Raw genomic sequence first — 25,682 nt, forward strand, 5'->3', positions numbered from 1 at the left:
TCAAATGAACTAGATTTTAGTTTAGAGTTAGATTGGTTAATCTTTAATTAAAATTTTGACAATAGTAATCCTTATTCAAATGATATAATAATTTGTGTTTTATTCTCGTTTATCGGATTCAAATTGCTGTATAGCAATTTTAATATGGTAATAACGTGATTGGTTTATCTGGATCACCGAATAGTGGTCTCGGTAAATAATTAATAAACCATACACTAATAATAAAAACATGATAATTTCAGTATATCGGGTTTAATGGCTGGATAGCGATTGCAAATTGACTCGATTATCCAAATCGTTGAATAATGATCTAAATAAATGAATGATAAATAATTAACAAACTATAAACTATTATATCTTTAAAAAGAATATATATATATATATATATATATATATATACATTAATTAATGTTTTAAACTATATTTAATCAACAAATAAAAATAATTTACGGGTTCCTCTACCAATTTTGATCGTTGGATAACGATTCTATTACGGTCGTATGACCACGACCTTTTTTTACAAGTTCCTCTATAGATTTTGATCGTTGGATAACGATTCTATTACGGTCGTATGGCCACGACCTTTTTACGAGTTCCTCTATAGATTTTGATCGTTGGATAACGATTCTATTACGGTCATATGACCACAACCTTACGAGTATCGTCAATGGCTTGAATATATACAATTAACCCTTCAAAGCAATAGTAAACAAACACGTAAAACAAGCACATAGAAATACAACAGTACCGATTTATCGGGCGGGGTAGGGTGAGATTGCGTCTCTTCCCTACACGTAACCGGAAACCGAGCTTAGAATCACCGTAGACCATTACCTTATCCGAGCTTACCCGAATGGGTCAATTCGGAATCAAATCGGTGTCCAATCAGACCGTCAAACTGATTGGTGGCGACTCAAAAACCCATTGGATTTATCTCCCTAGAGGGACTGTCCATCACCGTTAATAAACCAGTAGAGCGGGAGCCATTTGAGATATAACAGTTCGCGATCTGCGGGCACGGGCGCGACATTCTGAGGAGAGACGAATTCTAGGACACATCGGGTTTTCTGGCTCTCCATCCTCCACATCGGAGTCGGAAAGGAAGTCATCAGAATCAACATCCAATGTGTCTTCATCCATCAAGGGGTCCTCCTCAACCACCCCTAACACCTTATCCCTCCAGGAGGGAGAACCCCCATTCTTCTTATAACTTTGGTTAAGCTGTCCTGCAGAACCCGAGATAGGAACTGTCGAGGACTGATCTGTCTGAGCAGAATGCCCAGCAAGTAAAACCGCCAAGGCATGAATGTCCTGTGAGGACAGAGTGGCCGGAGCCGCCGGCACGGACGGGTCAGCCTGATGCAATCCAGAAACAGGCGCCAAGAAATCCGGGGCACGTGTCGCCCCCGCACCAACCCCAACCCGCTTCGCTTCAAACCCAGCCCCAAGCCACAGATCCGGCTCCCCCACAGCCTTCCCCAAATCCCCGCCTGAATCTAATCCGCAACCCGCCGAAACCCTAACCACAGCCGGCTCCGCCTCTCCCTCTCCCCTACCTCCATCGCCCATCCCCTCAACGCCCCTGTCCCCTTCCGAAAAAACCGGCCAAGACCGATCAGCCGATCGGTCCCGCCCCCTATCCCCACTCCGACGGCGGTAGCGGGCAAACCCTACCGCCACCCCTTCGCTCCCCTCAACCCCAGCCCTGGATCGGCAGCCTCCAACCTCCCCGCCGACCGATCCCCATCCGCACCAGCCGATTCCCACGCCGCGCACCCCACCGTCCTCGCCAAGCCAATCGCCCCTGTCGCCCTAGCTCTCTCTTTCCCTTTCGCCATCCTATTACAAATAAATATTAAATGCTTAAATCTGTTTAGGGATTAAAATCTGCAGGTTCTTTTTTGTAAATTAATAAAACTCCAAATTCAGGTTCCAAGTTAGGGCCAAATTTGTCTTTTTGAAATTCAGTACAAGGCGTTTAACTGAACCAAAGACTAAGGGAGGCGGACGACGACGGCATAACCACGCGGATCGTAGTCGGAGGCGGAGGACGACGGCAGAACCAGTCGGATCGGAGTCGGAGGCGGAACGGAGGGAGGCAGAACGGAGACGAAACGGAGCGGCGGTTGACAACGGAACTAGGCAGGCGAAGTTTTAGGTCACAACTACCGGAAGGCGACGACGGTGGAAACCACAGGAAAAGCGACAGCGGCGACGGAAGAGAGACAGCAGAGACGAGGCGGAGCGGCAGGGAAGAATCCGGCGAAGCTGCAGGTCCAGAAAACGTAGACGGCGAGGGCGGCGGAACTAGCTCGACAAAAGCGAGAGCCAATCTTAACTATCTAGATGGTCTCGAACAGACTTGCCCCCCCGCTTATTTTATCACGAGACCCATAATATAATTTTCACTCAAAATTTGTTTGAACGAATTAAATCGAAGAACAAGAATGGAGAAAACGTTAACTCTCCTTCAAACGGTTGCCACTGCAGGCGTTTTCTCTGCTATTTCCTTCTGGTCAATCTCAAGTTTCTCTAGCTCTATCTCTATCTCTAACTTTTAATTGCTTTCTCACTCTCTCGAGACTGTGCTGTTATGAATTTTTCGCTTTATATTTTTGGGGGACTTTTCAGGTATGGTTTTACGTTTGGAAGAGAATCAGCTAGGAAAGAGCTCGGTAATTTGATTGATGATCTTCGCCGTGGAAATCCCACTTCAGATCCTCCTTCGCATTCTTAAGTGGTACTTATGCGGTTAAATTTCAGCATATATGGCTTTCGAAATGTAATCTTTATTAATGATAATGAGCCTTGTGGGTGATGTGGATGAGTGGTTACTTAATTGTTTTTAAATGTATGATTTTGTTGCTTTACTTCTATGTTACTCGATTATTTATGGGTACAAAGAAAGCAAGACTGTTAAGGCGCTCATTCTCTTAGTTGCCAAATGAATTCTTTTGATTTATTTATTGTTTCAGTATGTATGTTCTTTTTATTCATCCGCGTGCCTTCTGCATTTTGAATCTAAAAATTATCCCAATTTTTTTTTCTATGAATTTTATCATCTTTCAATTTTTTTTGTATGTAGTGAAAAACTGCTCTAGTGAGTTGATCAACATACAGCATAGTTCCTTGATCTTCAGGCTAAGAAAGAGTTGAATATGAATTAATGGGTTTATATATTTCAGTAGCTACCATCTAAAGTCCAATTCCGATATCCAATCCAACTGTTAGATTAATTTGTAACCATTAATATAGTTTGGGACTGGTCTTCACATGAATATACTAGAGTCTCTAACAAGACATTCTTATGGTGGATATGGAATGAAGGGGGAAGAAAAAGAAATAGGAATTTGTAGTTTTTAGCCGATGATGTAGTTCTAATTCGGCAAGAGAGATGGCTTGTCAATTCTTAAGATGAGTTAAATTCACTTTTGAAATTTGACAAAAGCACGGCAGAAACATTTTCCTGCTATACTGCCAAGAGAACCTAACAGGTTAGTACTAGCCTAGAAAGATCTTTAGACTTTTAAACTACCTAAAAATGGATCTGAAAATGATAGATCATGTTTTAACGATAGCAGGTTGCTTAGCTGAAAATATGGCTTCTCAGGAAGTACAAACATAATGGATCTACTGGAGAACAGCTGAATCTACAAAGGAAGACAATTGAGGCTATTGAATGTAGACGGACATGTGATAATGAGGAGTAGGAGTTAGTTATGGTGTGGGGTGTGTGACAACAAGAGGAGCACGCAGTTATATAAGCAGGCAACAGTGCTTTAGCAGCAGCTTTTAGAAAATTATATTAGGGCTTTTGGGTCTCTTAGCTCATGGATAGGACAGTTTTCCTGGGTGTGCTTTGCACAGATATTTTCCTTGTTGTTTTCCAAGTTCTGTTTTGCTCATTTCCTGTTTGTTACTCTTACTGATGTTTGTGAGTTCATTCATCAATGAAGGCCTTATTTCTCCATTATTGATCTCCATTTGAGTGTTTGATTGTGGGCGAGCTTGTTGTTTTCTATCACAAGCTAGTTTTGCAAAGGACCAAGTAGAAATCCAAACTCTTCTATGCAACAGTTTAGGATGGAAATTTTATTCAAGAATCCTAATTTCTAAGTTTGTAATAGAAGAGTTTGGATTTCTAGCCAAGAGCTTTTCAAAGGACCAAGTAGAACTCCAAACTCTTCTATTGCATTGAATCCTAATTTCTAAGTTTGTAATAGAAGAGTTTGGATTTCTACTTGGTCCTTTTCTTAATTCCTTGTAGAAATAGTCGATAGTGAGAGCATGAAATCTCTATTGTACACCAGCTCATGTGGTTTTCTTTTTGTGAGAAAATTCTATATAAAATTGGTAGATTGGTACTCAAATGCCATTGTTGAGCCCATTGTTTAGTGCTTTCTCACGGTACATATTATACATTTGCGGAATTTTTCTGACTACACTGTTATAAGCAAGGGTTTATGTACTGGTTCATAAGTAATGTTCTTTTTATGTATCAGAAAGTTGGACAGTAATTTTACAGTATTATGATATTTGGTGATTTGAGGGCGAGCCTTGGCGCAACGGTAAAACGTTGTTGTCGTGTGACCAGAGGTCACGGGTTCGAGTCTTAGGAGCGGCCTCTTGCCAATTAAATTGACAAGGGAAGGCTTGCCCCCAATACACCCTTGTGGTGGGACCCCTCCCCGGACCCTCGCTCAGCGGGGATGCGTAATGCGACCGGGCCGCCCTTTTATGATATTTGGTGATTTCAAATTTTCATGAAAATAGAAGGATACAATTTATGTGGCCATTATAATATGCGGTGTGAGAAGAAAATATCACATAATTTATTTCAAGAAAGAAAAAAGAAAGAAAGAAGAGAAAAGCAAGAAACTGAGAAAGAGAAGGCATGTAGATGCTATTAAGGCTGCAAGTGGTGGAAGCACCTCTTTCTTATATGTATTAATACTTTTGTCTTTACCTCCTTTAAATCCTCTTTTTTTCATTAGCTTAAATATATCCTTCTCATATTTTGGAATTTTGTTATAGTGTACTTTACGTGTTATTATTCTGTCACTAGGCTTCTCATCATTCTATCACTAGGCTTCTTCCCTCTTCTTCCATAGTGATAGAATGATGAGAAGATATATTGCGTTGAAACGTTGATCTATAACCCTGTCATTCACTTACATTCACTTCTCCTCCTCCCATTCCTCTTTGTTCATGAACATGCTTAACGAACAAAATAAATGAGCAGCTCGTGAACAAACGAACTACTAAATGAGCCGAGCTCAAACACAAATTTGAGCTCGAAGCTCGTCTCGAGTTTGTTAATATTATAATGAACCGAGCCTGAGCAAGTCAAAGCTCAGCTCAGCTCGGCTCGGCTCGATTACAGCCCTCTTTTCTACTTGTTTTATTCACCTTGTTTTCATTGAAATTGTGCGTGTGCCAAGCTCATAAAGTTTGTATTGGGATGCTTTCTTTATAGTTGATTGGGGGATTCATGTTCTCTATGTTACTCATTGTAAGAAGTTTATTAGTTAAACATCCTTGTCCTTCAAGAAGTGAATTTATCCTGCCTATGGAATTTTTATGTCTAAGAGATACAAAGATGGATACTTTTTTCGATTTGAATTTAAAGAAGGCTGTTCTTCTCATCTGTTCAGGCTAATAGATGTTTCAGAAATAAGGCTGAAGGTTTCCCTAGAGACAGCACCAGCACAGAGACCTCATGGTGTTCTAGGTGTTTGGAGTCCTATTTTGTCTGCTGTTGGAAATGCATTCAAAATTCAGGTCAGTTCAGAAACTTACTATTAAAATAGAGGTAAATTGCCCATGCTGTTCCTAAACTTTGGGTCAAGGTTCACAAAAGCCTTAAAACTTCAATTTATTTAGAAAAATCACAAAACTTCAATTTCATTGTGTAGAAAATCAAAGTCATTAAAAATTGGTATTTTTTTCATGGGATAAGGGACAATTTTCCCCCTAAGGTTATTGGAAAGCTCAATTTTTTCCTCATCCTACAAAACAGCTCAATTTTTCCCTTTCCCAGTATTCCGTCGCTAATTTCCGTACCTATTTACTTACAAAAGTTTAAAGTTGGACTAGGTTATCTATCATGATGGTTAAATTGAGCTTAAGTTTCTACCATGGGAGAAAAATTGAGCTATTTTGTACGGTAAGGGTAAAATTGATCTTTCCCATTAACGTTAGGGAAAATTTGACCATCATCCCTTAATTCATCGTAATGCTTGACATCAATATGACACTTGGGCATGTCACTGAATTCCATGTAAGCATTTAGTAAGAAAATTAAAACATAAAAGATTATCAATGAGAGAAAATTTATCCTCATCAACATCAATGTTTTTTTAATTTTCTTATTTAGTGCTTACGTGAGATTCAAAGGACGTGACATGAAAGAAATGTGATTTTCCTGTTAGGTTAGAATTTCAGTCAGGTTAATGGTGGATTTTGGTTTTCTATGCAACTAAGTTAATTTGTGATCTTTTTGCAACAAATTAAAGTTTTGTTGTATTGTGAAACCTGACTCAAAGTTTAGAGATGGTCTATGCAATTTACCCATAAAGTAATGGAAAAAGTTATTCAGTTCAGTTACTTCAAGAAGACCCAATTTGTTCTCTTGAAATTCTGGACATGTAAATGTATGAGTTACCTTTTAAGTGTTTGTTTTTCTGTCCTAAACACTTGCACTATGGCATAAATTTCTTGTGAATTAAATTGGATTATACAAAAAAAATTGATCATTGCAAAGTCCTTATAATTTACTCCTTCCTTTCTTTTTTTGTATGTCGTTTTAAGGTTTTTCAGTACGACTAATGAAGTATTAATTACAATATTAAAAATGACTAATTTACCCTTGATAGTTTTCTCTTAAAACTCTACTTTTTAGATGAAAATTCTTTTTCCTCTTAATTATTATGGCTTAGTTAGAGCATCTCCAAGAGACTTCTTCTTTAGGCTCTTTAAGTTAAATTTTGTGGCAAAATCCAACTTCAAAAGCCTCTTAGTTCCTCCTCAAATCACTAAGAGGCTTTATTTCCTCTCTATTATTGAAGAGGCTCTCTCCCCTCCTAATCCACTCTTTATTTCACTTTTCATTAATAATTTATTGCTGAGGAGTCTCTTTCCTCTCACTATTGGTAAATGTAACAATACATAATAATTTTAATGGTAAAAATAAATAAATAAGGAGTGAGATGAGGAGTATTGTTGGGGATGGCATGTATTTTAATGAAGAGTCAATTGTTTATATTATTTTTAGAGAGTGAACTAAGAGCCTCTTGGAGATGCTCTTATAGGATTGTGTGCATTGATACTAAACGTTTCTCTTACCATAAATAAAGGAAAATTTGTCAAAAGTGTATTGGTAGTACAAAACTTGATATAAAAGTGAACAAATTGATAAACATTAAATGGGATATAAAAAAGAACCAAGGGAGTATATATCTTTTGATTGTAATCAAACTAGCAGAACAATGGTTGCTGTTGACTGATCAATGATGACTGATACAAAATAACTAGCTACAGAAGTAGCATGTTGTAACGGTCCTGTCTGCCATTATTTTGGGCAAATAACATTAGAAATCCTTATGTTTCCGTATATTTTCAGTTTCATTAATGTATTTTAGATCTATCATTCGTGTTGGTAAGTCAACATTGGTAAGACTGGCAGTTTGCTTGTTTTGACTCTGCTGATCACCCTAAAATTGCAAATTGTTTATCAGCTACCCTAAAATCATAATATTTTTTGCATATTACCATAAAATGGTCATTAGTGCTAATGATAGCTACGTTTGATTCCATTATCCTGCCTTCTCTATGTGGTTGTGCCGTAAGGGGTGAGCTTCCAAAGGAGAAGTTTGGAGAATTATTGTGCAGTAATTTAGTTTTATTACAAAATTTATTTGCAAAAATTGGGGAATTAGTCTATTAGATGATGGTAGTAGAAGACAAGTAAATTGTGATTTTTGAGAAAACATTAGAAATAGATCTACATTCCAACTGTTTGACAAAATAAGTTTAATAAGAATACAATATTGATGAAGAAAATCAACAGACAACTTTGAACAATCTATGAACTTGCAGACCATAGTTTCATCTTAGAGCTGAGAGGGAGAGGGAGTTCTAACTGTTGCATAGATTGTTTCAAGCTTGCTTCTGTAGCTTCTGCTTTGATTACAGTATATATTTGGAGGCCTGCAAGTGCTTGTTCTTTTTTTTTCTTTTCCTGACTGATGCTTGTTCTCTATTGTTAGTACTAATGAATGCATAATTCAATACAGTGACCCGCCTTAAATGTAAAAACTGGTGCATTATACATTGTGAAGTGTGCAATGATTCTAGAGTGCCTTTTTTTATCCAATCAGTGAATGGATGTTGCATTTTGATGCTTTATTTTATTTTCTTGATGCTTTTAACAACTATCCTTCTAAAAACTAAAATGATGTCAAGACTCAGAGTTTTCAGAGAAGAGATGTAACATTATTGTCTCTCTATTTAGGTCCATTTGAGGAGGGTTATGCATAAAGACAGATTTATGCGAAAGAGTTCCATTGTTCCTGCCATTGGAAACCGCATTTGGAGAGACCTGATCCATAATCCTTTGCATCTAATATTTTCTGTAGATGTACTTGGTATGACAAGTTCAACATTGGCTTCTCTAAGTAAAGGATTTGCTGAACTTTCAACTGATGGACAATTTCTGCACTTACGCTCTAAGCAGGTGACTTGGTTAAACTACTATATCCAGTGGTGTTATTTGCTAATCCAAGTCATAAACTATATTAAAACCCAGTTGTGTTATTTGCTAATCCTAGTCATAAACTATATTAAAACATGTGAACAGGTGGGATTAAGGAGAATCACAGGGGTAGGTGATGGAATTGTAAAAGGAACAGAAGCTCTGGCACAAGGTTTTGCCTTTGGAGTATCTGGAGTGCTGACAAAGCCAATGGAGAGTGCCAGGCAAAATGGTCTCTTAGGACTTGCTCATGGACTTGGGCGTGCATTTTTGGGATTTATTGTGCAACCAGTTAGTGGTGCATTTGATTTTTTCTCACTTACTGTTGATGGAATCGGTGCAAGTTGTTCCAACTGCTTAGAGGGTTTGAGTAATAAGACCACCTTCCAGAGAGTTAGAAACCCCCGGGCAATTCATGCTGATTGTATACTTAGAGATTATTCTGAGAAAGAAGCTATGGGGCAGGTACAGTTGCTATTTCTTATGTATAAGTTTAATTTAGGGAGTTCCTAGCGTTTTGGCTTGAATGACTTTTTGGTATATGACAACTGAATTGGCTTTTTTTTTTTCATTCAAAAAATGTGAATCTCTCTTATATAGATCCCTCAAAAAGGAGGGATAAAAAAAGTGACATGACGTAACTTGTTCCTTGCAGTTATAGCATGAGATATTAGGAACGAGAATATATTAGCTCCTTCTCCCCCACCTCCCCCTTCGATTCCCTAATAAATGTCGTACTAGCACAGCACGGAACATATTGGACATATTGCACATGAGTTTTGAGCTGGCTTAGCACAATATTCCAGTGAAAAATATAAACATATTCTTCATTATCTCAATTTCTGAATAACCCAAATAAGTGAATTGGTGATGTGGTTGAGACAGTTTAGCTGTTCTTGGATATTGGTTGAGAAATTAGGAGAGAGTGGGAATCTTTTGTGCTAATGACAATGACCAAAATGCAGCTTATTAAAGATAGTTAGGACTTGAAATTGTATTTTACCGCCAAGATCAGTAATAACCTAAGTTTCTCTGAAAATACTGATACAATTCTTAGTATATAAGTTCTTAATTTTCTCCTATTGGTGTCCAGATGATACTTTACCTTGCGGAGGCAAGTCGGCGTTTTGGCTGTACTGAAATATTTAAGGAGCCGTCAAAATTTGCTTGGTCTGATTATTTTGAAGAACTATTTTTCGTACCTTATCAAAGGATTGTGTTAGTGAGCAACAAAAGGGCCATGCTGCTGCAGGTTAGTAAAAGAGGATAATCCCTACATTTTCACAAACAGTTTTCTAATTTAATATATATTCTGTTTTCTTTCTAGATAGGGTTTCATGACAAACATTCTTTCTGTTCTACTTGTATCCAGTGCTCATCTCTAGACAAGATGGACAAGAAACCTTCCAAGATCATGTGGGATGTGCCATGGGAGGACCTTATGGCTTTGGAGCTGGCAAAAGCGGGGCATGGTCAAGCTTCTCACTTGCTCCTCCATCTCAGGCACTTTAAAAGATCAGAAAATTTTGTTCGAGTCATAAAATGTAATGTTGAAGATGAGTCTGATGAGAATGAACCTCAAGCTGTTAGAATATGTTCTGCAATCCGTAGGGTGTGGAAAATGTACCAGTCTGATACAAAAAGATCAACTTTAAAGGTTGTTGCGTAGATAAAGATTTGTAATTATATTAGACAGCATACATGTGATTTGGATTGCATTGATTCTGAGATGAGTGATTTTATTATGTGATTCTAATAAGTTTTTCTCCATGGTGTTTTGTTTAGGTTCCTTCAAGTCAGAGACATGTCTACTTTTCTCCGGGTGAAGCCAATGGAGGAGAACAACATATCCCAAGTAAAACAATTTTCAAGTTAAGGGAGACATCTTCATCCATTTCTGCATCTGATGAAGGGAAGTTCATCAGACATAGTATCAACTTTTCAAAGATTTGGAGCAGCGAGCGAGAACCTAAAGGCCGATACAAATTATGCAGGAAACAGGTGCTTTTCCACATAAAGATCGCTCAATTTTGGTCTAATAGATGTTTTGAATTGGGTGGTATACACTGTTGCTTGCTAGATTATGTTTCGTTTCATTCCTTGAAATTTAAAATAAAGCATGTACTTGTTTTTCAGGATCTGGAGGATGACAGAATGTGTAGCATTTGGAGACCCATTTGTCCCAACGGGTAACTGCTGTTTGTTACTTTTACATTATTACATATTCAAATTCTCTGCTGTAACCTTGTATGATTTAAACTTTTCGTCTTTCTTGGATATGTTATGATGTAGGCTGAAAATTTTAATTAGTGCTATTTATGTTTTGAAGATGGGTTAATGGAATTTTTACTTCTTTTAGTCTCTATTTCTCTTAGATTTAAGTAGGGTTCTATCATAGTGCTATTTATGTTTTGAAGATGGGTTAATGAAATTTTTACTTCTTTTAGTCTTTTTTTTCTCTCTTTTAGATTTAGGTAAGGGTTCTATCATCAATCAGGTAAACCAGAAACATGAACTGACACCATCTTGTTTTGTAATTATTTCAACCATGTCTTTGGAATTTTGAAGTAACAAAGAGTTGGTATGTATAGCAAATAGTGAAGTTGTAAGATATTGTGTAGCATAGGAGGACAAGGGACAATGATATTCATAGAAGGTGTGTAATGAGTTTGATCCCGTAGAAATATAATCTTCAAGGCGTCTTTGAAGCACGCTAAATAAGAGTCAATTGATTGCTTGTTTTAAGATATTGCATTATTTTAATAGCCCGAGGTACATGATGCAACTATTGCAAGGTTCTGTAACAGCATGGTATTGTGAGGCATTTCTCCATTTAGAGTCTAGTTGCATCTTAGTTTTTCACTCGTATCCTTCTGACAACTGAATATTATGTTAATCCAGATATGTCTCCATTGGAGATATAGCTCGCGTTGGCAGTCATCCTCCAAACGTGGCTGCTATTTACCGATACGTTGAGAGATTGTTTGCAGCTCCCGTAGGTTATGACTTGGTACAATTTGATCATTCTTGTTCTAGTTCTAGGTACAATTGAGTGTTTCGAAGAACAAGATCAAATATGAATTGCTTTCTTATTTTTAAAGATAAATCAAAGAAGAAGAAGAAAGGAGATTCACGATCAGCCCCAGAATTGAGCAATCAAAGCAAACCAGAAACCTCAAAATCGAACCTTACATCGAGATCTTTACCATCGCCAAGACGAAGCATAACTGAATTGTACAAAGAAAAGGAGCAAAACTTGAGAGTCTTCTCTTTTCAAGAGCTCAAAGAGGCAACTCATAGTTTTAGCAGATTACTGAAAATTGGTGAAGGTGGTTTTGGCAGTGTATATAAGGGTTCAATAAGACCTAATAATGGTCAATCTGATTCTATAGTTGTTGCCATTAAGAAGCTTAACAAGCACGGCCTGCAGGTATACTTTCATTAGTTACCTCTTACATTTTCATTCATTTGGATTGAAAATAATGTAGATTGTAATGCCTTATCCATTATTGTGTTTGTAGTGATAATAAAATAATACAAGTGTTGAAACTGGTTTAGATTAGGAATTTAAATGTGATTTTATAAATTGGACTCATGTTTTGAGTTTGACTACTTGATAATAATATATTTTATCAAATGGCATGATAATTCCATTTGAGCTGGCTTATTCCTCACTCAGTTCCAACTCTCACAATAGGGAAAAGAGAATGAAAAAAGAAAATAACATAAAGAAACTTTTTGATGATGGTCTTGGATTAAACACTGAGGGACAGGGGAAATTTTGGATAAAATATGGAAAGGCATGATGCAACTGATAAATGCTGTTGCTAAGTTTGTTTTCCCAATGTGTGGATTATTAGTGATGGATCCATGATTCGCTGACAGAGATACTTCGACTTGCTTTGAGGCGTTCTCGGGTGATCTATGGGTGCTCAAAAATATGTTTTGGGCATGTTTACACAAAAAATTAAAGCTCGTTTTCTGGCATTTTTGGGTGACTAGTGAGTGGGTGCTCAAGCCCTCCTGCCCTTCCCCTTGGATCCGTCCCGATTATATTCTGCAGTTGCCATTCTTTTGTGTTGATTTTTCCAGAGTGTATTGGGTTATGACAAGGATATATTATGAAATGAAAATTGTTGGATATCAGTTTTCAGCAGCAGCTGCTTTGGTATCTTTTTCTCTTCAAGTGTTGACTATATAGTATAGTCTCTGACAGTTTTTGGCTTTACTTAATGTGAATTTGGCTGAGAACAGTGATGAATGTGACTTATTCTCATAACTGATTTCGATTTTTGGAGTATCTCCTGCTTAAACTTCAAGTATAACACAATAAATGTTAGACTTCTTTAGCACTTTGTTGCTTTAATCTGTTATTTGTTTTGTTGATATAGGGCCATAAGCAATGGCTTGCAGAAGTTCAATATCTTGGAGTTGTTAGTCATCCCAACCTAGTAAAACTTTTAGGCTACTGCTCGGTTGACGATGAAAGAGGGATCCAACGATTGTTGGTGTATGAATATATGCCTAATAAGAGCCTAGAGGACCATCTTTTCAACAGAGGCTTACCTGTTTTGCCATGGAGAAAAAGATTAGAGATTATGCTCGGTGCAGCTGAAGGATTGGTTTACTTGCATGGAGGAATGGAAGTTCAGGTACTGTTGTATTATTCACACAACTTACTAGTTCTTGCAACATTGAATTACTGAGTATGAATCAGCTAATTGAGTACCGTTCTTCTAAGCTTAATGTGTGAAACTTTCTTGAACAACTTAGTAGTTCTATAGCAATGTTGAAGTATGTACATGTAAAAATTAGCCAATGAGGTAATAAATTATTCTTATAAATGTCTCAAGAGTCGAATGTTGATACGGAACATTAGAGTACATGATGATAGTTGTTGACTCTGTTTTCCCATTTATTTCCCTAATTTTGAAGGTAATATGTCGCGATTTTAAATCATCCAATGTGCTACTGGATGAGAATTTTAAGGCAAAGCTCTCAGATTTTGGACTTGCTAGAGAAGGGCCAACAGGCGACCATACTCATGTATCCACAGGGGTAAGTAGCTCCTCCTGCTATATGTATATGTTTGTTTGATTCCAAGGACCCCAAGTTACGTGTTTAGAACTTCGAAAAGGATTATGAATACAGTATTTTTTTATCTCCTCATTTGAATTTATACTCTAGTTGACTGATGAACTGTGTTTGGTATTAGGTGGTTGGGACATATGGGTATGCTTGCCCAGAATACGTTGAGACAGGTCATCTAACAATCCATAGTGATGTATGGAGTTTCGGTGTGGTGCTGTACGAAATACTTACAGGACGACGAACTCTGGAAAGAAACTTGCCAACAAAGGAGCAAAAGCTTCTGGATTGGGTGAAACAATTCCCAGCAGACAGCAAAAAGTTCAGTATGATTATAGACCCGAGACTCCGAAATGAATACTCCATTTCAGCAGCAAAGAGAATTGCTAAGTTAGCAGATAGCTGCCTGATAAAAACTCCGAAAGAGCGGCCGACAATGATTGAGGTGGTTGATAGCTTAAAGAAAGCAATAGAAGAAATAGAAGGCGCAAGCACTTCTGATACGAAAAATGTTAAATCATCTGGACATAGATTGAGTAATGGAAAGATGAACAAGGTTAGTTAGTTTATGGCAATCTTTGTTTATTAATCAGAGTGAGATTATCAAGAAATCATTCCAATAATTCATGTTTTGAATCTGTGGCAGGTATAAATCCATGGAAATTGAGCAAGCAATATATATTTGTAGATGTTGTTGGAAATTATATGTAACTATTCATTGATTGTAAAAATTATATGTGGACTGGAGAAGAAGAAATTGTTAAATTAGGTAGGAACTTTTGTTCCAAATGAGATCTTTACTTTACTACTTCTCTTATAAATTAATACGATACAATTTCATTCTCTTGGTTGCTGTCTCTTGTTTTTTGAATTCTAGTACCATTTTAAAGGAGATTATGAGCAGCATAATTTTGTTTCCGATCCTTATGGATAAAACAAACTTCATCTAATAAATCCATTTCAGTCTTGATAATTTGAACAATAGATTCGATATAACTCATATCACTGTCACAACAAAGGCAATCATTTTTGGTGGAGACGAGACCTTGTAATAATGCATGCAATTTTCCCATGAACCATATTCTCCCCACCGGACAAGCTCCACTTAGTAATACGCCCCTCCTTGAAGAGCCCTTGGAGATGGCCTAACTGCAACATCACAGTTCAGTTAATTTAAATCAAAGTTAAAATCTAAAATCTAAAGTAAAGTTTAAACATACAAATTATTTTGAATAGGTTGTAAGGTTTCAAACTATTTTATACTCAAAGTAATTAACATATATGATATTATCCGTAAATTATATCCATATAACACTTTCATATATACATTGCACTTTCAATGAAATGATACTTTATATTTATTTTTTGTTCATCATTTACATATTTGAAAATGACAGCGAATGTTCAAGTTAATTTCCAAGGTAAAGTAAAGGTTAACTTTCAAATTAAAATCAACTTCATCATGTACTTGTTCGGATTTAAAATTGAAAATGGAAGCTAATATTCATGTTAAAGCTCAAACTAATGTTTAAGTTAAAACTCAACCTAAATCTCAAGCCAATATTCAAACTAAAGTTCAAGATAAAGACCGAGGCTAATATCAAAGGTAATGTATAAGTTGATGTCGACTGCCAAATTTGAAAATGGGATAAAAGAGGGACTAAATGTTAAGTTATCCATCAAGACTGATTTGGAAAAGATACAAAAAGCTCCCTCTCCTTCTCCATCGGATACATCACCATTTTTGCCTATAAATAGGAAAGCATCCTTCTCATTTGCTTATGGAAAAAATACAAAAAATATGAAAGAGAAAATACTACATTGTTGTGAAAATTCTTATTGTATTTCTTGCAATCTTTTTTCCTTCCTAGTGACTTAAAAGAAAAGAGTAATTAGAATTTAAATATTTCTCAATCATTTGTAAAAAGATAGTTTGAGTTTTTTGTTCTCCTTATTAGATCATTTGAAAAGTGTACGTTCTTATGCATTCATAAGCATAAAGTCGTAAGTTTCTCAATAGAGTTTGTTTTACTAAGATGTGGGTTTCTTAAACACTCGGTACGTAAGTTTGAGAGAAGTGAAGATCAGTGAGATATTTACTTGGGTAGCTTTTTAGACCATAAAAGCTCAGCAAGTTTGATTCTTGCCCGTCAAAGCACGAAAACCCTTGCCCCCTTCCACATACTTCATGAAACAGTTCAAACACAAGAAGAGTATTATCAGTCATTAATCTTCCACGAACAAAAGCACATTGAATCTCATTAATGATAGAGTCGAAAACTAACTTTACTCTATTAGCTAGCACCTTCTCAGACCAATTTATAAATCACATTACAGATGCTAATATGACGTAACCTTTCATTGAAACAGGAGCTCAAATTTTTGAGATCAAAGTAATGAAAATGTGATTGAGACTACGGAGGACTTCAGTACATTGGAGAATCCTAATCACCGGCGCAGTCACATCAATAATATGAGGGAAAAAATAAAATAAGCATACCATCCTATCCCGGTGTTTCGAGAGGGTGCATTTGATCGAGAGACACCTTAAGTGCTTCTCATAATTCGATCACAGTAAGACACCTTTTAAGGTACACTATATTATTCATATTCACTAAGCTTTCATCCTAACTTTTATTTATTGCGTTCATTCTTAATTCATCCCTAAAAATGACTTAAACACCAAAATGGGTTAACCAGAATCGGGTCCAGGGTTGACCCATTTCTATCTTATTTTACGAGAGAAGCTGCAAAATTTAGTCACACCACTATCAATTTTAATTGCAAAATAAATGGATGAGATTTAATTGATAAATTTTAATATTTAATTAGTCATTTATTGATCAATCAAATCTCATCCATTCATTTTGCAATTAATGGTTGAGATGATTATAACTCCACCAACTCCGGAGAATTTCAACTCTAGAGGATTCGTAGGCCAATTGAGAAGCCCCGTTTAAGTAGGCTCCACTACATTTTAAAAGTAAAATGTCTACCCCGCTTATTTTATCACGAGACCCATAATATAATTTTCACTCAAAATTTGTTTGAACGAATTAAATCGAAGAACAAGAATGGAGAAAACGTTAACTCTCCTTCAAACGGTTGCCACTGCAGGCGTTTTCTCTGCTATTTCCTTCTGGTCAATCTCAAGTTTCTCTAGCTCTATCTCTATCTCTAACTTTTACTTGCTTTCTCACTCTCTCGAGACTGTGCTGTTATGAATTTTTCGCTTTATATTTTTGGGGGACTTTTCAGGTATGGTTTTACGTTTGGAAGAGAATCAGCTCGGAAAGAGCTCGGTAATTTGATTGATGATCTTCGCCGTGGAAATCCCACTTCAGATCCTCCTTCGCATTCTTAAGTGGTACTTATGCGGTTAAATTTCAGCATATATGGCTTTCGAAATGTAATCTTTATTAATGATAATGAGCCTTGTGGGTGATGTGGATGAGTGGTTACTTAATTGTTTTTAAATGTATGATTTTGTTGCTTTACTTCTATGTTACTCGATTATTTATGGGTACAAAGAAAGCAAGACTGTTAAGGCGCTCATTCTCTTAGTTGCCAAATGAATTCTTTTGATTTATTTATTGTTTCAGTATGTATGTTCTTTTTATTCATCCGCGTGCCTTCTGCATTTTGAATCTAAAAATTATCCCAATTTTTTTTTCTATGAATTTTATCATCTTTCAATTTTTTTTGTATGTAGTGAAAAACTGCTCTAGTGAGTTGATCAACATACAGCATAGTTCCTTGATCTTCAGGCTAAGAAAGAGTTGAATATGAATTAATGGGTTTATATATTTCAGTAGCTACCATCTAAAGTCCAATTCCGATATCCAATCCAACTGTTAGATTAATTTGTAACCATTAATATAGTTTGGGACTGGTCTTCACATGAATATACTAGAGTCTCTAACAAGACATTCTTATGGTGGATATGGAATGAAGGGGGAAGAAAAAGAAATAGGAATTTGTAGTTTTTAGCCGATGATGTAGTTCTAATTCGGCAAGAGAGATGGCTTGTCAATTCTTAAGATGAGTTAAATTCACTTTTGAAATTTGACAAAAGCACGGCAGAAACATTTTCCTGCTATACTGCCAAGAGAACCTAACAGGTTAGTACTAGCCTAGAAAGATCTTTAGACTTTTAAACTACCTAAAAATGGATCTGAAAATGATAGATCATGTTTTAACGATAGCAGGTTGCTTAGCTGAAAATATGGCTTCTCAGGAAGTACAAACATAATGGATCTACTGAAGAACAGCTGAATCTACAGAGAAAGACAATTGGGGCTATTGAATGTAGACACACATGTGGTAATGAGGAATAGGAGTTAGTTATGGTGTGAGGTGTGTGACAGCAAGAGGAGAGAAGGCTGGCAGTTATATATGCAGCCAACAGTGCTTTAGCAGCAGCTTTTGGAAAGTTATATTAGGGCTTATGGGTCTCTTGGCTCATTGATAGGCCAGTTTTCCTGGGTGTGCTTTGCACATATATTTTCCTTATTGTTTTCCAGGTTCTGTTTTGCTCATTTCTTGTTTGTTACTCTTACTGATGTTTATGAGTTCATTCATCAATAAAGGCCTTATTTCTCCATTGTTGATCTCTATTTCAGTGTTTGATTGTGTGCGAGCTTGTTGTTTTCTATCACAAGCTCGTTTTACAAAGGACCAATTAGAAAGCCAAACTCCTCTATGTAACAGTTTGGGATGGAAATTTTATACAAGAATTCTCATTTCTAAGTTTTAGTAGTGTGTATTAGCAATTTTATATTTCTAAATTTGAAGGTTGTAACCCTTTGGCATGATTGTTTTTGGTGCTGAATGAATTTGTGTTGGAACTAGGTTTCTACATCATCATCCCTTTCCAGTGATTGTCTGCTTGTGATGGTAACATTCCTCATTTTACTTGTACTGGATGATAGCTGATTTTTGTAGATGTAATATATGTAATTGATCTATTGAAGGGCAGATGCCTAACATTTACATAAAAAATTGAAACTATACCTCTTTATTTGTGTAGTGGATTTTCTAACTTTTAGTGGTGTAAGTGATATAAGCTCATAATTTTTCATGTTGTATCCATAAACTATGTGCTGCTTATTTTATTTTACTTTTTTTTTTTCTTTTGCTGATATTGGGTTAAGATTGGGCAGTAATATCCTGTTAGAAACAATTCAATGCAAAATACTGAAATTAGTACCTCTAGCCAAGAGTTTTTCTTAATTCCTTGTAGAAATAGTCGATACTGAGAGCATGAATTCTCTACTGTACACCAGCTCATGTGGTTCTTTTTCTGTGAGAAAATTCTCTATAAAATTGGTAGATTGGTACTTAAATGTCATTGTTGAGCCCATTGTTTTGTGCTTTCTCCCAGTAGATGTTCATGTGCTCAATTTGTCTGACTACACTGTTATAAGCAAGGTTTATGTATTGGTTGATAAGTACTGTTCTTTTTATGCAGCAGAAAGTTGGGCAGTAATTTTACAGTATTATCATATTTGGTGATTTCAAATTTTCATGAAAATAGCCGGATACAATTTATATGGCCATTATAATATGTGGTGTGAGAAGAAAATATCACATAATTTATTTCAAAAAAGAAAAAAGAAAGAAAGAAGAGAAAAACAAGAAACTGAGAAAGAGAAGGCATGTAGATGCTATTAAGGCTGCAACTGGTGGAAGGACCTCTTTCTTATATGTATTAATACTTTTGTCTTTACCTCCTTTAAATCCTTTTTTTTTTCATTAGCTTAAGTATATCCTTCTCATATTTTAAAATTTTGTTATAGTGTACTTTAAATGTTATTATTGCTGCTCTATCAATTATAATAAGGAAATAATGTTATTTTTATTGTTGAGATTATTAATTTCTTAGTTGTAACTTGTTAGGTAAAGTAAAATTCTTGTTAAACTACAAATTTGAGAATTTGTATTACAGATTCACAGCAGCACTGGTTGTCTCTGATCATTATATCCAACTGTTTCAATTGATTTGTGGAAGCTGCTATTGTTATTATTTACACCATATTTTTTTTTTTAATTCCAATAATGGAAGAGAGGTGGAGAAAGTGGGAGCTATAGGTTTTCTTTACAGTTGAGGAAGTTGAGCAGTTATAGAGAAGAATCTAGCAGTGTTGGAGGAGTGGAAACTGCATGTTCATTTTCTCTGCAACTTCCAAATAGCAATTACTGATCTACAACTATAAATAGAAGAATGGAAAACCTTTTGAATCCCAACCCATCCATTACTTGAAAGTCCAAATCTCACGATAGATTCTCCAAGCTTTTCTCTTATAACATTTTCATTTTTCAACCATCTAAGAGGATGACATGTAATGCCAAAAGTGAGGTGTATATATCAGAGAACATTTTTTCCTTTTTGTTGTTTCCCCTCTTTTATCTATAATACATTGAGGTGTGCACCTTCAGATCTTAAGCTGCACGTATATTTACATAAGAGCAACTTCATCGGTTTCTCCAACTTTTTTGTTGATGAGAAAGCCAACGTAAAGGTTGGTTCCTCGGGTGTCACATTCTGGCAATCTTTTGTTTTGACCATGTTCTGACATGCTTTCTACAAACTCCACAAGGTTTCGCCAATTATCCCCTTCAAACACCTTCTTATTCATTCTCAGAAACGTAAATGCAATCAATCGGTTGCCAGATTCTGATCTACTTGTTGCCAAAACTTGTGCATATGCACCTGCGTCATACCTCTCCAGTGCATTTTCTCCAGCCAGTTCAATTCCAGTGGCATTTGTAGCCATCTTGACTTGCTCTACTAGTCCTTCTGGTGAGCAATTTGCACTTTCAGGTTGTTCTCGATCACGCATTTCCATGCAGGTAAAATTAAATACAACTCCATGTTTGCCAAATATTCTTGCCACTGGTAGGTAGCCATCATGGTGTCTGGTATTGTAGTATCCTGCAGTGAGTTCAGCTGCGTGGGATCTTGTTCTGTAATGCCAATGAATTCCAGCTACTTTTCCTGATAGCTTTGCTCCGCTTCCTCGAAATATTCCTTGTGCAGCTCCTAGGATTCTGTCACCGTGATCTAGTAGCATGCCTGAGTACCATTCTAGGAAGAACTGACCATATTCAGTTTTCCATGTTCCATCTCTTCGGAAAAATCCAGTTTCTTCAGGGAATTGCTTGTACTGGCCTGCATCATGAGGTCCACCCAGACCCCAATCCTTCTTTCTAATGGCTTCAGCTGATGCTTTCAGTGAAGCGATCATATACTGTTCAAAATATAATTTTAGTTAGGAACTAACCCTAGCAAACCAGAATAGGTTAATTTTTCTTTCATTTTGTTTTAATTATGTAATTTTCCATGATCACTGGGAAACTTTACCTTGTCGTAGCATTGGAATTCTCCAATTCCTGGAAAGCTCCATGCTCCATTGCTTTCTGGATAAGCTGGGTATCTTAGCTCTCCACAAGGACCCATTCCCACTTGGATTTCCTGCAATCGAGTTGAGTTAGTTTCTTAAACTAAAAGACATAACATCTAGTCTAGGCATACATATAAAAGAAAGAAATGTTGGGTGGACCTGAGAAAAGGGTGGCAGGATGGATAGGACAAAAGATATATATTTGTACCTTCTGTTATTTTGATCAAGTTAAAGTAGAAGCTAATTTTCAGTTTGAAAAAAAACTATAATTAAATCCTGGGAGCACTTTAAAATAATATTTTATACAAATGACGGTGGCAAGTTTCAAGTGAAACTATATGTTGGGGTTTTAACCTTTTCAGCTGTCTTTTGTCTTAAAATAGAGAAAGTGATTTAAAAAAAAAATCTTCCCTCTTCTAAATTAGATTATAGATTTCTAATGAGTGACATACATAATATTAATCTTTTGTAAATTCCATATACACTAAACTATCATGTGGTTTGGGGCGTGATACTCCATGGATATGATTTGATTTCATAGCATATATTAATCTGATATGAATGAAAGCACACCCTTTGAAGTGTTAACCAAATCACAGGGTAGTAATATGTACCAATTGTTTCCTCTTATGAAATGATTTGATGATATTTGGGTTGTCTTTCATGAATTCTAGCCTCCCTCATGAAGCAATATCAAAAGGTATGAAGTATGAAAGCTTACCACGATAACTTCTCCAAGGTAATCTTTGAATCTGTTGCTGAAGCTTCTCATGTAATCGGCATAGACCTGTATTGGTGTTCTTCCCCTTAGCACTGGTAAAGAGTCAGAACCCAAGGAGATGTACTCTGGATTCCTCCTACCTGATCTGTCTGTATAGACAAGATCTGGATTTTTGCTAATCTCTTCAAGCACCCATGGAGGCAAGGGAATGCTAAAATTTCAAGAGAAAGATGGATCAGTTACTGTTCAATCATTTCTTAGAATACAGTTCATTGTTTAGCAGACAATTGAGAAGGCCTAAAGATGGCAAAGTAATCCAGGACTGAAGGAATAAGTCATTAGGGAATCTAAGAATGAAATCATATGTATAGCCTAGATCTCAAAGTGATGTGCAAAATATGCCCAGGTGAAGAATCTTCAATGGAAAAAGAAGATTGAAACTGAGAGCTGTTAACTATCAATTAAAAGTCCACTACATAGATCCTAAATTACCTGCATGAATCTCCGACATTTCCTCCACACTGATGGAAGGACATAACAGCTTGAAGTTTCAGACCATGCTTTTGTACCGTCTGCACTAGATCAGCATACCCATCCCAATTGTATATAAGAGGTCCATCTTTCTCCACCAGACCCCACCAAACATCAACCATTACTCCTTCCACTCCTGCGCTCTTCAAAGCCATCAAACTAGCATTCAGTGCTCGTGGCCTATTCAAATTTCCTCCAACTGTTATTGTGTCAAGTGGCAACATCACAAACACTGGTACCTTGGGGCCATTGCTAGTTTGAGGACTGGATATTGCACTTGCCTTCTCCCACTTATTGCTTTTACTGCCTTCCAGCATTAAAATGTTATCACCTGAGAGCTGTGCTTCTTGTGTTGAATTCTTTGCACGAAGACGGCAAGATGGCATCATTTGTGCAAAGCAAATTGTGCTAGAGATTCCATCAAGATTCTTGAGGTTTTTGGGGTCTTTCAGATTTATGAAAGACGTTGAAGAACGTAATGTTAGAGCCATATTTCTCTTTGGTGTTTTTAGAATTGAAGAGAGAATAATTGTAGAAAGGAATGAAGGTTGGATGTGTTTATTTATAAAAGAGAAGTCTGATTCAGGATTTGATGGAGACAGCTCTTGATTTAAAAAGTGAAAAAGTGCAAAAAATCAAAATTAGTCAGCCTACCTTTTCACAGTCTTTTTTACCATACGCGGTAGCTCTTTATCGACATTGAATCAAACCAAAAAAATTTAATGCTTCGATATCAATTTTCATCCATTCATTTGGTGAGTTTTGTTTGTGATTTCATGATGTCGACTCAAGTTGTATTTGACATCTTGCATTTCAAAACTTATCTGTTGAGTATTTTCCCCTGTATTTTTCACTCTTATAAACTTCCTATTAAAATGTTGAAATATCTCCAATGATGAAGAACTCTGATATTTTGGGGAGTACTCCTACCTTTCACTAGTCCTGGTTTAAGGCTTTTGAATTTGTTTCCAGCAACAGCGTAAACTGTGTAAACAGCTGCAATTTAAGCAACATTGCCAACAAATATAAATTTGTATATCATGACAATGGATTATTTTCCTGGATTCCTGCAGCCTTTTTCTACTTCCATTCAATGCTCTGAAATTATAGTTGATGCATATAGATTTTCCAGTTAGCTTACTGTTAGTACATTGGACTTGCTACTGGTTATTGTATTTTTTTAACAGACAGGTACTGTTATTTCCTCTGTGATTTGTCCAACTTGCAAATATAATCTCTTGGTGTCATAACTGATGGGTGATTATGTTTCATTTCATCTTCTTCCAGCAAAGCAGCAAACCCCTTCGGATTTGCTTTCATTTCCTGTGCTCTCCTATTTATGTGGCTGGAAATAAAAGCTTGAGAAATTTAAAATATATCTTGGTCCAGTTTGGCTTTGGATAAGTTTGGAGGTGCTTTTTTCATTGGGAAAGCATGTGGCCGAAGCCGTAATAAGGTCTCTGCTTTTCTTATTGGCATTTTGCTTCAATATGTTTTTAACAATTTTACTAATTGGCATTTCCTTACATTTGATTACTGGGGCGTTGGTCCACTGAAGTTGTGATTCGACCAATCCCTTGCTAATCTTTGTTGATAAGATCCAACGTCATGTACTTTTGCATTATGTATGGCTTGAATTTCTCTCTTCGTGTATTGAAAGCATTAGGTAGCCAAGTAGCCATCATAAGCGGTATTAATGTCGAATATAACCCTAGGCTTCATTATTCATGATTGGTAATTATGGTAATTGCAAACATGAGTAGTCCCATATTTATGGCATGTTACAAATTATAAGCAACAGACAAAAGGGACTTGGTATTTGAAATGGAAACAATCAAGTGATTGCAAATTTGCAATATGTATTTTTATGGTAGATAATAGGGCTGTAATCCAGCCGAGTCGAGCTTTGTCCAGCTCATGCTTGGTTCAGCAAAAAATTGACAAGCTCGAGCTCGAGCTTAAGATCCTGTTTGTGAGCTGCTCGCGAGCAACTCGTTTATTTGTTCTCGAGCTTTGTTCGGGAGTAGCTCATTAATTTTGTTAATGTACTTTCCTCGCGAACAATTCGTTAATTATGTCCATTTGAAATTTTTTTGAAACCTACAAAATTAAAGTTTCATATAAAACTACGTAACTGTACATTTCCTATTTTATAGAGTACTATTATTCAAAAAATAATCGAACGAAGCTTGTGCACGAGCCTGTTCATGAATTTTATAATTGAGTTTGCTCATGAATCTATGACCGAGTCTGGGAGCTTCCGAACCAAGTTTTGCCGTGCTCATGTTTGACTTGTTTATAACTCGAGCCGAACACTGTCGAACTTTTACTGAGCCAAACGCCGAGCCGTTATTAGAGGCTGTAGATAGTGAAAGTCTAGCGTGGGATTTAGCTAAATTTTTTATGCTGATTGCACGGTTTTGTTTGTGTATTTTTTTTTTCTGTTTTCTTTTAACTTATTTTGATAATATATGTACTTTTATTTAAATTATGGATCTCGAGTCTTGGTCTTCTAAATAGTTCCTTGATCTTTACTATTTTAAGACTTTGTTTGAGGTTTTACTTGCTGTAGTTTGATATTCTACGAATTTAGTGGACTCAGAACACTTGTCATTATATACTGGTCAATATTAAAGTTGCTAAAATTTGTATTATTGTTCTGTTTTATCATCAATAATTGAAGTTACTAAATTTGTATTATTGATTTGCGCTAGTCTACTATAGTCTATAGTCTTGTACATTTGAAGCTAGTCATATGTAGGAGGTTAGTATTCTATGTAGTCTTTATGGTCTATAGTCTTGTGCAATAGTACTTCATTTATGTTTTGCTTTTCATATTTAATCATTTTCTAATTTTAGAATTGCGAGAACCACAAAATGAAGTGTTAGTTTATTGAATTGCTCGGCAAAGATAAAGTATACATATTTTAATTGTTAATTACAGTGGTCCTCAATAAAGGACGGCCCTGTCCCCGTTAAGCGAGGGTCCGGAGAGGGGTCCCACCACAAGGTTGTATTGGAGGTAAGTCTTTCCCTGCTAATTTTTTTTTTTTTTTTTGCAAGAAACCGCTCCTAAGATTCGAACTCGTGACCTCTCGGTCATACGACAACAACGCCAAGACTCAGCCACTTACATTGAATATTTGTTAGTATTTATCAAGATGCAGTCGGTGTAGAGTTTAGTTGA

At 36.3% G+C, this 25,682-nt stretch overlaps 3 protein-coding genes and 1 long non-coding RNA gene across 4 annotated transcripts; 3 read left to right on the forward strand and 1 right to left on the reverse strand.

Moving 5' to 3' along the window:
* Positions 1-1,925: 1,925 nt before the first annotated feature.
* Positions 1,926-11,804, forward strand: LOC136232478 (uncharacterized). Its single transcript, XM_066021660.1, has 10 exons — positions 1,926-2,515; positions 2,632-2,740; positions 5,655-5,781; positions 8,513-8,734; positions 8,858-9,217; positions 9,846-10,004; positions 10,125-10,409; positions 10,538-10,753; positions 10,889-10,941; positions 11,654-11,804. Exons 2-10 carry the CDS (start codon positions 2,688-2,690, stop codon positions 11,802-11,804), a joined length of 1,626 nt encoding a protein of 541 aa, XP_065877732.1. The 5' UTR covers positions 1,926-2,515; positions 2,632-2,687.
* Positions 11,805-11,828: 24 nt separating this feature from the next.
* LOC136232479 (probable serine/threonine-protein kinase PBL19) lies at positions 11,829-14,687 on the forward strand. The gene is made up of 5 exons (XM_066021661.1): positions 11,829-12,182; positions 13,144-13,404; positions 13,688-13,810; positions 13,968-14,396; positions 14,487-14,687. The coding sequence occupies exons 1-5, from the start codon at positions 11,829-11,831 to the stop codon at positions 14,490-14,492; spliced, it is 1,173 nt and encodes a 390-aa protein (XP_065877733.1). The 3' UTR covers positions 14,493-14,687.
* A 2,155-nt stretch (positions 14,688-16,842) lies between these two features.
* Positions 16,843-17,444, forward strand: LOC136232480 (uncharacterized). The gene is made up of 2 exons (XR_010690504.1): positions 16,843-16,982; positions 17,099-17,444. It is a non-coding gene; the product is annotated as an uncharacterized lncRNA (long non-coding RNA).
* A 2,669-nt stretch (positions 17,445-20,113) lies between these two features.
* LOC136232477 (beta-amylase 3, chloroplastic) lies at positions 20,114-23,032 on the reverse strand. The gene is made up of 4 exons (XM_066021659.1): positions 22,457-23,032; positions 21,965-22,175; positions 21,204-21,314; positions 20,114-21,090 (listed from the first exon to the last, which is right to left on the reverse strand). The coding sequence occupies exons 1-4, from the start codon at positions 22,984-22,986 to the stop codon at positions 20,299-20,301; spliced, it is 1,644 nt and encodes a 547-aa protein (XP_065877731.1). The 5' UTR covers positions 22,987-23,032; the 3' UTR covers positions 20,114-20,298.
* Positions 23,033-25,682: the final 2,650 nt, after the last annotated feature.

The sequence above is a fragment of the Euphorbia lathyris genome, chromosome 6 (assembly GCF_963576675.1).
Source record: "Euphorbia lathyris chromosome 6, ddEupLath1.1, whole genome shotgun sequence".
In the NCBI taxonomy this organism is placed as follows: Eukaryota; Viridiplantae; Streptophyta; class Magnoliopsida; order Malpighiales; family Euphorbiaceae; genus Euphorbia; species Euphorbia lathyris.

Excerpts from the sequence above, each read along its gene's own strand:
- LOC136232478 (XM_066021660.1), top strand. The coding sequence starts at position 2,688 with ATGATCTTCGCCGTGGAAATCCCACTTCAGATCCTCCTTCGCATTCTT. Across the intron at positions 2,741-5,654 it reads CTCCTTCGCATTCTTAAGTG|GCTAATAGATGTTTCAGAAA; the intron begins GTACTTATGCGG and ends TCATCTGTTCAG. Across the intron at positions 8,735-8,857 it reads TGCACTTACGCTCTAAGCAG|GTGGGATTAAGGAGAATCAC; the intron begins GTGACTTGGTTA and ends ACATGTGAACAG.
- LOC136232479 (XM_066021661.1), top strand. The coding sequence starts at position 11,829 with ATGAATTGCTTTCTTATTTTTAAAGATAAATCAAAGAAGAAGAAGAAA. Across the intron at positions 12,183-13,143 it reads TTAACAAGCACGGCCTGCAG|GGCCATAAGCAATGGCTTGC; the intron begins GTATACTTTCAT and ends TTGTTGATATAG. Across the intron at positions 13,405-13,687 it reads ATGGAGGAATGGAAGTTCAG|GTAATATGTCGCGATTTTAA; the intron begins GTACTGTTGTAT and ends CTAATTTTGAAG.
- LOC136232477 (XM_066021659.1), bottom strand. The coding sequence starts at position 22,986 with ATGGCTCTAACATTACGTTCTTCAACGTCTTTCATAAATCTGAAAGAC. Across the intron at positions 21,315-21,964 it reads ACCTTGGAGAAGTTATCGTG|GAAATCCAAGTGGGAATGGG; the intron begins GTAAGCTTTCAT and ends ACTCGATTGCAG. Across the intron at positions 21,091-21,203 it reads AATTCCAATGCTACGACAAG|TATATGATCGCTTCACTGAA; the intron begins GTAAAGTTTCCC and ends TATTTTGAACAG.